This window comes from Merops nubicus, unplaced genomic scaffold (genome assembly GCF_000691845.1).
Source record: "Merops nubicus isolate BGI_N331 unplaced genomic scaffold, ASM69184v1 scaffold36005, whole genome shotgun sequence".
Taxonomy (NCBI): domain Eukaryota; kingdom Metazoa; phylum Chordata; class Aves; order Coraciiformes; family Meropidae; genus Merops; species Merops nubicus.
This window is the reverse complement of record NW_008612272.1, coordinates 39,227-39,936: the sequence shown is the minus strand read 5'-3', so window position 1 is coordinate 39,936 and position 710 is coordinate 39,227. Positions and strand designations below refer to the sequence as shown.

At 43.7% G+C, this 710-nt stretch overlaps 1 protein-coding gene across 1 annotated transcript in view; it reads left to right on the top strand.

The window, feature by feature from the left end:
• Positions 1 to 493: 493 nt before the first annotated feature.
• Positions 494 to 710, top strand: part of CAB39 (calcium binding protein 39) — an 18,528-nt gene continuing 18,311 nt past the window's right edge. Inside the window, exon 1 of the mRNA XM_008941491.1 lies at positions 494 to 663. Within this exon, the coding sequence (XP_008939739.1) occupies positions 550 to 663 (114 nt within the window). The 5' untranslated portion in view covers positions 494 to 549. The remainder of the gene's footprint in view (positions 664 to 710) is intronic.

Sequence of the window (710 nt, the reverse complement as noted above, 5' to 3'; positions counted from 1 at the left end):
CCTGGTTTACATCAGGCTTGTGGCTCCTGCATTAAGGCACAGGCTTTGTGGGCTACTTGGCTTGTCTTGTGGAATGAATGTGGGGAAAAGCGTGTACGTGGACAGGCATTGCAGAGCTGCTGAGACACGGGGACTTGTGTGTCAAAGGCACACAACCCGTGCTCTTCTCTGCCATCTTTTTCATTTTGCTTGGCAGCGTTAATAGGAATAATTCCTCCTTGTTACTCTTGCCCATATGTGGCATTTGTACAGTCTGTGGCTTTGGATATAATTAATGTACTCTTTAATTGTTCTTGTGACATAAGAGGGTGATCTTAATGTGAGTTCTTAGATTCCATATCTCCTGTTTTAAAAGAATTAGAAACACAAGCTTTGATTTTGTTACGGCCAGCTCTTGTTCACTGTCCAGGATGGTTGTTCCATATATGAATACCTTTACTGCTGTCTCTTGATCTTCCTATGTGTTGTTATACTCACCTCACACTTCCATTTTTCTCCTCTTCCAGGTGAAACAGGAGCTGTAGAAGGAAGACCCTGTGGCTCGCAATCATGCCATTCCCCTTTGGCAAGTCCCACAAGTCTCCTGCAGACATAGTGAAGAACCTGAAGGAGAGTATGGCAGTTCTAGAAAAGCAAGATATCTCTGACAAAAAGGCAGAAAAGGTACAGTTGGGACTTTCCAATTGTTAAATGGTGATTGAAAAGGGGGG